This window comes from Dendropsophus ebraccatus, chromosome 8 (assembly GCF_027789765.1).
Source record: "Dendropsophus ebraccatus isolate aDenEbr1 chromosome 8, aDenEbr1.pat, whole genome shotgun sequence".
NCBI lineage: Eukaryota > Metazoa > Chordata > Amphibia > Anura > Hylidae > Dendropsophus > Dendropsophus ebraccatus.
The window spans coordinates 40,756,107-40,768,831 of NC_091461.1; the positions used below are offsets into that span (position 1 = coordinate 40,756,107).

The 12,725-nt window shown below is 42.0% G+C and overlaps 1 protein-coding gene across 3 annotated transcripts in view; it reads right to left on the reverse strand.

The window, feature by feature from the left end:
• The window catches only part of SH3PXD2A (SH3 and PX domains 2A), a 219,620-nt gene that overhangs the window by 46,718 nt on the left and 160,177 nt on the right, over positions 1 to 12,725 (reverse strand). For all 3 annotated transcript variants that reach the window (XM_069980239.1, XM_069980238.1, XM_069980240.1), the window contains one exon: positions 10,106 to 10,237. In XM_069980239.1, the coding sequence (XP_069836340.1) occupies positions 10,106 to 10,237 (132 nt within the window). The remainder of the gene's footprint in view (positions 1 to 10,105; positions 10,238 to 12,725) is intronic.

Consider the following 12,725-nt stretch of genomic DNA (forward strand, 5'->3'; position numbering starts at 1 on the left):
GATCTTCTCCCTCACCTCCAGGACCTGCGGTTCAGCATGATAGCTGATGCGATGAGCGCAACTCGAGCATGCTCAAGCCTGATCGTTCGGCATTTGAATACTGGTGGCTGAAGTTGTATGAAGCCCAAGGAAGTCTGGGAAAACATAGATATAGTCACAGGCATGTAAATGCTGAGTTGCGTTCATCTCTACTTATGACCCTCTTCCTTACTATACCTAGAAATGTTAATATATAATACCTATACTCCCAATTTACCTCCAAAATGGTGGTTCTGAATATAGGGTCATCTATCCCCTCTACCATATATATGTAGTAAGCTCCACCGGCTTCATCATACCCCAGTGCCAAGAACATTTTCAGCAAACAGGAATCTGTCAGCGCTGTATCATGCTCAGAGCACCAGACATAGAGAAGAAGCTGTGAGAGATCTCTTAGCTGATAGCTGTTTACAAAGTTATAAGATCTTATTTTCCCTCCAAGCTGAAAAGTTGCGGAGGGAGGCTGTGCTGAGCTTTGCATGCATCGTCCCTCCTCCACCCCTCTCTGCCTGGCTACCAGCACTAAACCCTATGCATTAATCTTGTAGGGCAAAAAAAGGGTAAGGGAGGCAGGAGGCATACATGCTACAGCTCAGATCGACCTCTACAACATCTGTGCTTGGAGGGAAAACATGACTTTATAACTTTGCAAACACCCATTAGTTAAACGGGTACTGCAGGGGGGGGGGGGAGTCTTTCACATCAACTGGTAACAGAAAGTGCCAGAGATTTGTAATTTACTTCTATTTAAAAATATCCAGTCTTCCAGTACTTATCTGCAGTAAGTGGTGTATTCTTTCCAGTCTGTCGACTGGAGCTGTGCAGAGCAGTGGCAAATCCCCATAGAAAGCCTCACCTGCTCTCCAGACTGGAAATAATACACCACTTCCTACAGGACATACAGCAGCTGATAAGTACTGAAAGACTGCAGATTTTTTTAAAAAAAGAAGTAAATTACAAATCTCTGGCACCAGTTAATTTTAAAGAAAAACATTTTTTGCAGGAGTACCCCTTTAAGAGACAGGTAGCCTTTGTTTTATCTCCTGATCAGCAATACACTCATGTCTCTAACTACAAGCATGATGTAGAGCTGACAGATTCCCTTTAGGGCAGAGCACAGTTTTTTTTTTGAATTGTGAAGAACTGAAAGGGGAGAAGACAAGACATGAAATGAACTTTTTCCCAGCATAACTGTAAAAGTCACTGGTGCAGATCACGCCCTGAGCGTCATTGCAAAGACTACACTTCTAAGTTTCCAACATAAAAGGCGGCAAAGAAGCCCAAGTCCAGGGTAAACAGTTTAGGGAAACGCTTTCTTAGTCAGTAATAGCCAAACATTTTATAAAGACCGGATTGTTTGCTGCGGTTCCTTATTCAGCAATATTTCCATCAAGAAAACGTATTGTGTTTTACAACATGAAGTACCAGGGGAGTGGGAGGATGCCCAAGTACAATGGGGTCTTCAATAACTCCAGGCAAAACATCGTCATGTTCCCGGCTGCCAGCGTAGTGTTATAACTGGCAGTTCTAGATCTGTTTATTGATGCTATAGTAATAAGCATCTTGTGCATTCAGTATGGCCGAATCGGACAGAGCCAATTTTCCAGGGCACAGGAAGGGAGGGCTGGTAGGTGGTGTTAAGTAATTACTGGCAAGTACCACAATAAATTCTAGGTGATGGCAACGGACAGAGAATATTTCATAACTAATAATGAAACTTAGAGCTTACAAAACTTATAGGAGAAAACGTTGGTGTGCTAAAAGCCAAAAACATCGGTGCCAGATGGTGAAAAAATGAAGTTGTAGTTACAGGGCGGAGTAGAAGAAATACACAAGTGCTTCATGGGACGAAAATAAAGAAACCAGAAGAAATGTGCTCACTTTTATAGGTTGTAATAAATATAAGCAAAAAACTAATAAAATGTTAAAAAGTGTAACAAGCTCTTGGTCCAGCGATGAGTAAGACTAAAAGAAGAGAGGGGGCAGCTAAGGTTAGGGGCACAATGCTGCAAACATTGTTTAATGACATTGATCAATGAAATTATGGTGTATGGAATCGCAGCCATAGTGTACACCTTGTATACAATATGAGCGTGGTTCTCTATGGCCGCACAAAATAATTGACAGGTCTATTTTGTGTGGCCGCTATTCAGTGAACAGCAGCTGTACGAGATGACTCACCGTGTGCTCGTCATGTAAAGTACGGCTCCTGGTTGTACTTTACATTGTGGTCTATGGCAAATTGGAGCAAGGGCACACCTTAAGTAATGTTCATTTGGCCAATACTGCAGTGTCGGCCGGGTGACACATGTAAGACAAAGGACGTTGTTTGACTAATAACAGACATTGTCTTAACCCGTGTGAACATGGCCACAGACTGGATGTAGAGTGTTGCACCTCAAAGCTCCTAGGCATCAAAGTATAATCAGTAACAGAGTCTCCCAGACAATTGTGCATCACCTAAAATAATGGTCTACTCATATGAGGTACAAAGAACATATGGGCCCCCTGAGCTTGGTGTAAAGTGCACACCCTATTTTTATTTGCAGCCTACAGAAGTTAAAGTTAAATGATTTTAACGGCAAAAATGTATTGTTGGTCTATCCTAAATAAAGTTTATCAATATAAGGTCAGTAAGGATCTCACACACTGCTGGTATACAAAGGGAATTAGAGTAGGAAAGAAACAGCTCTGTTTGCTACGTAGTGGCCAGGATGGGTTACTGTAGCTAAGCTCCCACTGAAGTGAATGGAAGCAGGGCTGTAGTAATCGATTTTGGCCACTATACAGTGAACGGAGCTATCTGCTTCCTGCTCTGCTTCACTGTGTATATTGGCAGCACAGGTCAGGCAAAAAGCTAATCAGTGGGTGAGCTGGGTGTCAGACCCTCTCCGATCTAATATTGATGGCCTGGACAATAAAAACATTTGCCTGGAAAATCTCTTTAACCATAGATTCGCAGATAATAAGAGACAAACAATAACAGGCATCTGCACTCTGTAGCCTCATGTATATAACAGTATAGACACAAAGGGGGAGGTTTATCAAATATGGTGTAAAGTGAAACTGGCTCAGTTGCCCCTAGCAACCAATTAGATTCCACCTTTCTTTCCTCACAGACTCTTTGGAAAATGAAAGGTGGATTCTGATTGGTTGCTAGGGGCAACTGAGCCAGTTTCACTTTACACCATGTTTGATAAATCTCCCCCTATATCCAAATTGTGTAAATGTGTTCCACAGGGTGTGTCATTTGAAGGGTCACAACATGAGTTAGAGCTGGAGCAATATTTACATGGGCATTGCTGGGTTTCCCCATTTTATTTGATTCCCAGGCCTAATGTCATCACTATATGAGATAATTCTGCTTATATAATGTTTTCATTTATGGTAATCAGTAGAGATGAGCGAACCTGGAGCATGCTCAAGTCGATCCGAACCCGAACTTTTGGCATTTGATTAGCGGTGGCTGCTGAACTTGGATAAAGCCCTAAGGCTATGTGGAAATCATATGGTCATTGGCTGTATCCATGTTTTCCAGACAACCTTAGAGCTTTATCCAAGTTCAGCAGCCGCCACTAATCAAATACCGAACATTCAGGTTCGGATCGACTCAAACCCGAGCCCGGTTCGCTCATCTCTAGTAATCAGTCAATATGGAGAAAATATAAGTGCAATGATCTGAACAATCTGACAACCCTGTAGCCTTTGCTGCAGAAGCTATGACAAGCACATACAGGTATAACATATCAGTCATCTCATTTCATATGAATGATACATATCTACCTCCTGTATTTTTGGAACCCTTTGGGTAATAAGTGGAATGTTTCTGACCTAGAAGCTTAGGATGATGAGCTAAGCACCTGCCTCTTGTGATGGCACCTAAAGGGCAAGGTTAGAGTAAGGAGGGTCCACCCAAATAATACATAAAAAAACATGTTCCTAATTTATTCTCTCCTGTGTGGGCCCAATACTATGCAACCAGCACATGACTATTGCAAAATACTGGAATGTTGGTTAATATTCAGCTTTTAGTATGTCAACAAAATCCTCCAAGTTGTAAAAACAACACACAAAAACATTCAGGCTGAAACACATAAAAAAGCATTTCATGAGATACTAGGCCAGTCACAACAAGGCTCGGGTTCTAGCTGTGTCTTATGGTTCAGCTGGATTCTGCTCTATTGTATACAGTATTTGTATCCATCTGCAAAAGATATTACTAAGCATTTTTTGCTGGTAAGGACTGTGTTACTTGGACTGGAAAGTCGGTTAATGGACATAGAGTGCAATGAACTTCTGAGCCAGAGGTCAGCAAATAAATCAGGAAATGCAAAGAATATTTATGCAAAGCATAACAACTTTAGAACTAAGAAGTCGCAGTAAACTCCAGGCACTCGGGTCAGTTTTCTATGAAAAGTTCCCAGATCGGAAAACAACGTCTCTTTGTCACAATTATACTACAAAAGTATAAAGAAGCCATATAGATAGATGGATGTACATATAAATACATAAATACAGCTACTATTTCAAGGTCTCATTTTAGGGGCAATGCCACAATACAATAACCCCCCATAGTGATGATGAACTGAACTTAGATCACAAGACTCAGCAGACCTGTGGAAGGTCTAGTTATTGGCCCCAGGAGGATTTTAAAGGGGGTTTTCTCAAAGCTAACTAGGTCTAGATTGATGCATTATGTGAAATGAAACATATTTCAAATTTACAAGCACTTCTGAAAATGTACTAGTTAAGAGATATAGACTCGCTAATGCCCCATGTGCCTGCTTTGTTTGGATAACCTGATGCTCTTTATTACCACCCACTACGGTAGGCCAGACATGGCCAGTTTCTGGTCTGTCTAGGAAAACTGATTTAAAGGTGACCTGTCACCCCCCGTGCCGGGGTAAAGGCCGCCCGACCCCCTGCTAGAGACGCTTATACCTACCCCTTCTCTCCAAGTCCCGTGCCTGGAGCCGGTCCTAGGATGGAGATATCCCCGTCGGTAGCCCGGCGCTCGCGCTCCTGAGATGAGTCCGACGCCCGAAGAAAATGAAAATTTTCTATGGGCGTCGGACTCATGTCAGGAGCGCATGTGCACGGCTTCCGACAGGGATATCTCCATCCCGGGACCGGCTCCAGGCGCGGGACTTTGAGAGAAGGGGTAAGTATAAGGGTCTCTAGCGGGGGGTCGGGCTGCCTTTACCCCGGCACGGGGGGTGACAGGTTCCTTTTAAGGTCCCCATATATCTTGGACTTTAGTTGGCTGAACCCTAAGATGTATGGGACTTTCCAGAACAACTAACAATAGATGATGTTGGTGGTGATAGGGGTCAAGCGTGATGGAAAATCACTGCCTAACCCTTTTGTTTTCAGAGAGATAAGCCACAGCAAAGGGACTCTGCTTGAGGCTTAACTCTCCCCTCCACGTAGAGAAGACTGAAACGCTCAGCTGCGCATGGGAAGGAAGGGTGGCGGCAAAGTTTGGCCATCAGTTATTGTTAGTGTATCCATCGCTACAAAAACATGGCCACTTTCTTCCAGAGACAGCTCTAGTTCAGGTGTGGTTTGCATTTAGGCTCTATTCACTTCAATGGAACTGAATTTCTATGGGGATTTGCTGCTGCTCTGGACAGTTCCTGTCTCAGACAGAGATCTCAGCTGAGAGCACTGTGTCAGACTGGAAAAAAAATAGACCATTTCCTGCAGGACATACAGCTGCTGATAAGTACTGGAAAACTTAAGATTTTTAAATAGAAGTAAATTACAAATCTATATAACTTTATGACCTCAGTTGATTTGAAAGACAAAGATTTTCGCTGGAGTACCCCTTTAACTACTATGTGTCAGGATGGAAAAAGCGAAAAAGAAATAAAATCAATATTACTGCCGGTTTTCCTAGTACAACATTTCAGTACTGAGAGACAACTAGTTTTAGAGTTGTTACATGCATTTGTATTTTCTTTGGGTGGACCCTGTGGTTTTCACTTGGCCTACTTTCTTTGACTTTATCTTTCAGAATGCAGCACATTTGCCAGGAGTTTGCTTAACAAAAGAAAAGTTACATTTCTAGAGTTATTGGAAGGAATCCGCAGCTAAGTAAATCCCTGTCATTCTGAACTTTCCATGCAACGGCCATTGTTTTAAACAGGGTCTCGGCTGTAGAGTCAATAGCCTCGTGGTTAACGGCAAGGCATAAACATGGAGCATGGGCCTTCCAGTGAGATGTGACACTATAAATCTGGATGAGAACAGACACAGTGACCCAAGTTATGGAGACCACCGCACATCTTCTCAGGCAGCGGAGTCTGTGCGGAGAAGTGATATCATTTTCTAGTTTCTGTCTTGTTTAGACTAGTAGGTCCTAACCATCCACTAGCACACCAAGTATAGAAGTGAACGCTTTAGCAGGGACCCTTGTAAAGATGCAGCCAGTGGGCCAGTAAACAGTCAGGAATGTGCTCTGTCTGTAGATCTAATGGAGGAACTAGTGAAAACATGTCATTATATTGTGTGCCGGTTTACCTTCTGTTTACTGTCGGGGAGGTGGAGTAAGACACATTATTCCAATACAATATAATTGCCTGGATACAACAAGTAGCGTGCCTTTAGTTTACAGCCTTGATGCAAACAAAGTCAGACTCTAGGGAAGTGGCATGGGGGGGGGGGGGTCTGTTTGTTGGCTAACACTGGTACACTATGAGCAAGTATACAAAAATTAACAGGTATATGGCTAGTTCTATATATGGTTAATAACTTATAATAAAAATCTTGTTTCTATGGAAATCTATATTCTAAAGTATTTAGAATATAGATAACAGGTACTGTAAGCATGGCCCCATATTAGTTCTTGTGACTTGGGGATCCAACTATGCTCCAACAACCATGTGCAGTGTGTTCAAGAAATGGAAAGGTCATGACTATTGTGGTTGAATGTTTGCCCATGGGTCTTATCCTGCCTTCCTTGGATGTCAGATGCTGTGCATTCCATTAAGAGGCCTTAAAGAGTTTGTCCTATTAAGTTGATCCTGCCTATGTGCCCTAATAGGTCATAAGTACATCAAAGAGGGGGTACTCCTCTCAGGACCCCCCCCCCCCTTTAGATCAGATAAATGTAAAAGCCTCTCTGTATGGAGGTCTCCTTTGTCTGGCGGATTGGAGCCATTCTTGTCCATGTTGTAAGGACAGACATTCATCTAAACAGTCTCCACTTAATACTACAAAAATGGGATACTTGTCAGCAGCTTTCCAGTCAAAATCGGCTTTTTGCCAGTGGTTCTAGAAGTGTGACCCAGTGTGATCAGCCGATTACCCCAGGAAAACCTCTGACAACTACTTTACTATGACAGAACCCATGAATTCAATCAAGTTTGAAGTCAACTTTGGTGTTTTTGGTGAATTCATAAATAATCTATCACTAGGCAATCTTCTTCTAGATAAGGCGCGGCATGCCTACTGAGTGTCCTGAATCCTGCCTGCCTGCCCTAATGTTCTAGAATGTAAAGACAGATGTGATCTATAAAAGACTGTTTCTTCCTAAAAGACACCAAGAATTTCTTAGAAGATTGGCACAGGAAAAGGAATTTTCAAGTTGGATTTCTCCTTCCAGCAAAAGAGGTATGTTGTGGAGAAGCTACAATAAGCGTTGCACTGGGTGGGGATACAGAAGTTACTCCCAAAGTTTCTTGTTGTCTGAATTTAGACTGCCGGTGTGGCCTAGGCACCACCAGGGTTTGGCTGGTAAGGTTCTAAAAGAAAAGCCCTGAGTGTATAATGGTTCCAGTGGTTCCAGTAGTATCTAATGCATTTATAACTGCCCTGAACACGTTCTGTATGATGCTTTAAACATTTCACTGGTCGGTCATGCTTTGAGTGGAGTACCACCAGTAGCATGTAACAAATATAACCATCTGCTGCCCATCCACAGGACCGGGAAGACTGATGTAGGAGGAGGTCCAATTGTGCAGGAGATCTGGGATGTACAAACGCTGATCGGCAAGTTGGAGGTTACAGCATCAAAGATGATGGGAGTCGTCACGACTGCCTTAATCTTTGATGCGGTAACCTCCAACTTGCCGATCAGTACTTGTACATCCCGGATTTCCTGCACAATTAGACCACAATAGGACCTTCCTATCTAATAACACACATTACACGATGGAGAAGCCCAAAGAACATTCAGTACAACTAGGAAAGACATTTGATTCTAAAGTTTCTGCATATGAATACATTTCACCAAGGCCTACCTGTACTCTGATCCCATGTATCCTGGCTCTAGAGGTGTAACTTAAATCTTCTGCCCCCCCTAATACAAAATGTAAAAGTGTGCCCAACTATCTGGTGCTTTTCGGTTCCATTTATTTGACAGACCAGATCAGCGTGCACCTGCTACCTCTGCACCCCTGGCTAGTCGGCCTTTGGTAATGCTCATGTAGTCCAGAACACATTATAAGATCTGACAAGTTGAAGGACCCCAAAACCAATAGCGATAAAACGTTTAAATTCTCAAGGTCTCACTCTTCATAACTGCAATATATCAACTCATCCAAACTCTAAAATAAACTATGGTACAATGTGGTTCACTAGTGACCGAGACTACATGGAGAGGGGAGCTTCTTATATCCACCTGGCCAAAATGACTGAAATCACATATTTACAACAGCACCCTTTTGTCTTGAGTTTGTGTGTGGTACTGCAGCTCAGTTCTGGGAACTGAGTTGTAATATCACACACGACCTGAGGACAGGTATGGCCTGTTTTTGGAAAAAAGTTTTTATGCAGATATTGCCGCCCCATAACCATATACAAAACAAAATAAATAAAAAAATCAGAGAAAAATCTATCAGTGTTAAATAAATCTAGAAGATCCAATCCCTTTTAAGTCCTGTTAATGATCCCTATTAGAAAGTCTACATGCTGTTGCACAACAATAGCACAATGCACGACTAAACAGCTATAAGCAAGGAAATGGATTTCAATAATAACAACATGTCAGAAACACGTGATGGACTATCATATAAACTAGCATGATCTCTGGAATTCTCCATTGCGGTGGCGAAATCTCAAACATTACTGGCTCATGCTGTATGGAACAAATTGCCAATCCCTTCTTCCTAAAATACATTTTTTTTCTAACCCAGGCAGCAGAAACGTTTGCTGACACTTTGATTTCAGGTCTCCACCCACTGCTTCCATCCCAACCGCAGGAAGAAAAAAAAAAACATGGTTGAAATGATCTTCCAGACAGACTGCCACATTTACAGGAGTTCTGGAAGATGGCCTGCAATGTGCACAATGAGACAGCTCGGCAGCATGTAGCAACAAAGCCCAATACACATTCAGTACAGTAGTGCAGGGGATAAAGTGATATGGGATACTTGCAGAACTAAAAACCAAGTAGCTAGAATGTAAACACACATGGCATTAACTAAATGCTCAACCGGAACAACTGCACTGTTTGCTTATGTCACTATGGTTGAAAATACACAATGTTCACCAATCAGAGCTGTATCGTAACAGTAAATAAGTGACAAAACACGACCTGATGCAGGAATTGGTTTTGCAGGCCTCGAATGTAATAGAAACCTGTACAGTGTGTGCCAAAAATGACAGCTATCCCCTTTGGCCTCATAGAGCCTCCCATCCAATACACGTAGCTTGAGGATCCTGCACAATTCAGTGATACAATGCCTGGCTCTTAGGTGGCTTCCGTAAGAAGAAGAAGAAGCAGCTACATTGTGAACTATTCACTACTTGACAATGAATAAACTATTACAGCTGTTTCACTTGGCAGCTGACACCCATACAAATAAGTAGGTGGTACCCCTATAGTTAAAACGGTGATGCAATATTACTAATCCATACATAAGGCATAGGAGACATTCTTACAGAGAAAGGCAATATTTTTGGCTCGGAGCCCAATTCAACTGGGGAAACATTTTACCTCCTGAGCCAAGTTCAGTACCAGATGTAGTTAATGTACAGCCTTGCATATGAACAGGGAGCACAGAGCACACTTGTAAGAATAGAGACAAAAAGCTAAAGAAAAAAAAATACAGAGACGTCTTACCACTTTCATTTTTCTCTATGACATCCACAAGCTCCCCGGCTTTAAGGCTGATCTCGGAGTTTTCTTGCTTCTCATAGTTGGACACCACGACATATTGTTCCAGGATCATGGGTTCGGAGTTGCCATCAGCACCTGGGGATGGGAAAAAGCAAGCCGTCAGCCACCTTCCAGACATCGCTCCTCGAGAGCGACCTACTTCCATCCGATTCATGATAGGCCAACTTGTCGACGGATTTTAGCCAATCAGAACACAATCTTGGCTTGCAGCATAGGTCCAAAGGGCTGGCCATATAGATGTCTCCCTTTCTGGCCCTTGAAAAAGGAGCAAGGAGAAACATTTGATGGAAAAGGAGAAAAAAAAAAGCACTGGTGGGGAAAGTTGGGTTAATCAGTCATGGGGCTTCATGTCGGAGCTAGTTCAGATCCTCATAGTAGAACAAGCAATGGGTAAGAAATAATAAAAAAAAAATAAAACGTAGCTAGAGTAGAATTGCAGCTAGGGCCCCATGTAAACTAATAGAGAAAGTAAGCGGCTCTACTCTGCAAGGAAAAGTGCTTTCTCTTATGACTCCAGCTGGAAGTCAAGAGGGGACTGTAGACGCCAATCATATTCATTTGCACTGGAGTTCTTAAACAGAAACACATGAGTAAAACTGAGTAAGGAGGGAGGGAGGGGAGGGAACAGCAAGGAGGAGGGGGGAAGAGAGAGAAAGGAAGGAGGAGAAGGTCTGCACACTGTTTACTTCAAGCAGCAGACGTAAAGTCCCAGAGCCAGATTCTTTCAAAGAGGATTTTCCATATATATATATTCCGCAACAGTCCTCCAAACTTATTTTCTCCCTCAATTTAACCCTTTTAGATAAACTGCATATAAAATAATAGACATTCTGCATGTTTAAAAGACACAGACAGAGTAATGGGTCTATCCATTGCACAGTGAATATATACAATATAAAGAACACTATGAAGGAGATTTATCAAACTAGTGTAAAGTAGAATTGGCCACCAATCAGATTCCACATTTCATTCCTCACAGATTCTTTGGAAAATGGAAGGAGGAATCTGATTAGTTACTAGGGGCAACTGAGCCAATTCTACTTTACACCAGTTTGATAAATCTTCTCCTACCTCTTTGGCTTTGTTACCTATACCACACAGCATTTACCTATATAAGAACGGTGGTTCAGAGTTGTAGTATACAATTTCTTTTAGGAATTAGAGGTTTCCCTTTATTTACAACTCTGATATATTGGTAAGATTACCAAGTATGTCTGATAAGGGGGGGTGGGGGGTGTCTGATCAGCGGGATTGGCATTGGTCACTAAAATGAAGTGGCTGTGGTACCATTCTCATTGGCCAACCCAGGGTGACGGTCAAGACCAACCCAGTAGATGCCAATGGGAGACAAAGGAACAATAACTTTAACTAACGTCACTATGGAAGTTGAATCGGGCCCAGGCATCAAAAAGGCCAAACTGGTATGGATTGTAGAAAGTAATTATATAATTATAAGCCCTGTAGGGGCAGGAACTGGTGTTAGAAGATTCTATCTACAGTGCTGTGGAATAGGCTGCCCATATATGTCAGTGTAACTGAATAGACAGATAATATTTATATCTCGTCAAATAGTTTCCATTCAGTGAAATTTTGTTTAACCTCATGTACATTTACTCACATCAACTAACATGCCCCGCTGCCGCGGCTCCTTGTGACAGTACAGTGTAACAGCCCACCTTATGATTGGGTATGAACATTGCTAACAGGGGTGTAACACCATGCACACAGCCATGCATTCTCCACAGATATATACTAGCAGCCATAAGCTGTGTACACACTGTCTGTTTTTGTTCAGTTTTTAACATTTTTGAGAAATGAGATGTTTAAAACAGAAAACGCACGTTAAAAACGTAACGTGTGAAAACACAGCCGTTGGTGGCCTAAAAAAAAGGATTGGACGTTGAAATTTATTAGGTCTCTACAGTTACAAGAAACCTTTGGCACTCCAGTTGTTGCAAACATCTACACACAATCTTATTGTACCACAAGGTAGATGTTGATTAAGACCTCACTGTTTGCTAGAACCAGGTGGGAGAAGCATTCAGCTAGGTACTTCCCTCCCCTGGTTGATCACCAATGCACAAGGCGACCTCCATAGAAGTCCATCCTGTGCAGCAACAAGTGAAAGAAGGAGAGGGGCACTGAGCTGAATGCTTCTCCAGTCTGTTTCTAGCTATCGGTGGGGGGTCTGAACACCCAGACTCCAACCATGTCCAATTTTATAAAAATTTTTTGTGATAGAGACACTTATAGAAATCTCCTTTTACAGAAAGAGAATTCATTTCCATTTACAGAAATAGAAGCAGAACTATCATTGACTCTTCTAAAAGAAAATGTAAAGGTTTTTGATAACATATTTATACTGGGAATAGAACATTTCCTTTGTTAAGGATAAAATCTACATCAGATTTTCCGACACCAGGAGTAGGAAAGACCTAAAGCAAATTGCTATCAATTAAGGCTATCATCAATGTAGGATAATTACACTAGAATTAACATGGTCCTTGTGTGTACCCCGTCCCCATAGAAATATTTGTATAAACACATTGTAAAAATTTTTACA